Below are 1,304 nucleotides of genomic sequence, written 5' to 3'. Positions count from 1 at the left end.
GTCTTCTGTACTTCGAATCTGCTCTGCAGGGTGGTGTATGAGTCTCCTTATATGGGATGCCTACAGTAATCAGGTCGTCAGGATAGTACTGGAATGGTGGTTTCCAGCTGTGGGAAAGGATAAATGAGAAGGTAATGGTTGCTGGATACAGAGTTTCAATTTTGCAAGATGAAAAAGGGTTCTTGGGTGGATGGTGGTGATGGTTGCACCAATTTCCTGATTCGATGGAGCCTGCTAAGGCAGTTGAATGGAAATGGCCTCCACCTCCCAAGAGGAGCAGTCGACTCCACTGTGAAAAAGCATTTGACATCCAAGAGGCCCTTCTTGTGATCCAAACTGGGAACAACAGGCTGGTTACCGTGAACTCTCAGAGATCTTGTCTCTCATTTTGTTCTAAGGACTCAGGTTCCCTTTTTTTCTGGGCATGTAATCTAGATCTTCGATTCTGAAACCAAATTTGAACTCTTGACTCTGGAACCTCAATTTCCTTGGCAAGTTGTTCTCTGGAATCAATCCCAGGGTAAGGGTTGTTCAGAAAAGCCTTGTTGAGCGTTTGTAATGGAGAGAAGCTACAGCTGGTATGATGCCATCTGTCTTCTGTACCTCGAATCTGCTGCGCAGGGTGGTGTTGCCCAGGGACTTCACTTGATTCTAAAGCCTTCTCCAGGTCTGATTTCTTCTTGAGTAGATGCCTGGCTCTTTGATTCTGAAACCAAATCTGAATTCTTGACTCTTCAGTGTTGACTTCTTCGGCAAGTTCTCTTTTGGTCTCATAATCAGGGTAAGGCTTCTGGTTGAAGGTGTTGATGGGGATTTTCAATTGATCTCCTGTGAATTCAGTGTGACTGCGCCGATGATGTGTCACTACAGTCTGAGTCAGCTTTGGGAGTTGTTCTGGGCCGTGTCGTAAACAATTGCTGGTGGTCAAGTATGGGTCAAGGAGACAAATGTCACCATGAAGGTTCTGTTGAACATTATCCATGACACCAAAACAATGAAAAATAATTAAATTCTCAATCATATGGTACTAAACTATAGTTTATCTACCTTCTAGAATGTGATAAAGCCATTGATTGAGATCTTTGTGAAGATTTTATGATGACCAAAACCATCTGGTTTGCATAGAAGAACATTTCAGAAAATAAAAACTATGTATACAATATGATCTTACCCTTATAAATCATGTATAATAAAGAGGTCAAAAGGAAATATGTCACATACCAAGAGTGGTCGTCTTGGTAAAATGCTGGCAGATGTTTGTTGCTGGTCTTTATCCAAATGTTTTATAGAAATGGTTATTGCTT

The 1,304-nt window shown here is 41.7% G+C and overlaps 1 protein-coding gene across 1 annotated transcript; it reads right to left on the bottom strand.

Moving 5' to 3' along the window:
• Positions 1-367: 367 nt before the first annotated feature.
• LOC102481875 (double homeobox protein A) lies at positions 368-982 on the bottom strand. Its single transcript, XM_006141501.1, has one exon. The coding sequence runs from the start codon at positions 980-982 to the stop codon at positions 368-370; it is 615 nt and encodes a 204-aa protein (XP_006141563.1).
• Between the last annotated feature and the right edge of the window lie 322 nt (positions 983-1,304).

The sequence above is a fragment of the Tupaia chinensis genome, unplaced genomic scaffold (genome assembly GCF_000334495.1).
Source record: "Tupaia chinensis unplaced genomic scaffold, TupChi_1.0 Scaffold000056_1, whole genome shotgun sequence".
In the NCBI taxonomy this organism is placed as follows: Eukaryota; Metazoa; Chordata; class Mammalia; order Scandentia; family Tupaiidae; genus Tupaia; species Tupaia belangeri.
The sequence above is the reverse complement of the archived record's forward strand: the minus strand, read 5'-3'. Positions and strand labels throughout refer to the sequence as shown.

What these genes read in the sequence shown, in the direction of transcription:
- LOC102481875 (XM_006141501.1), bottom strand. Translation starts at nt 982, where the DNA reads ATGGATAATGTTCAACAGAACCTTCATGGTGACATTTGTCTCCTTGAC.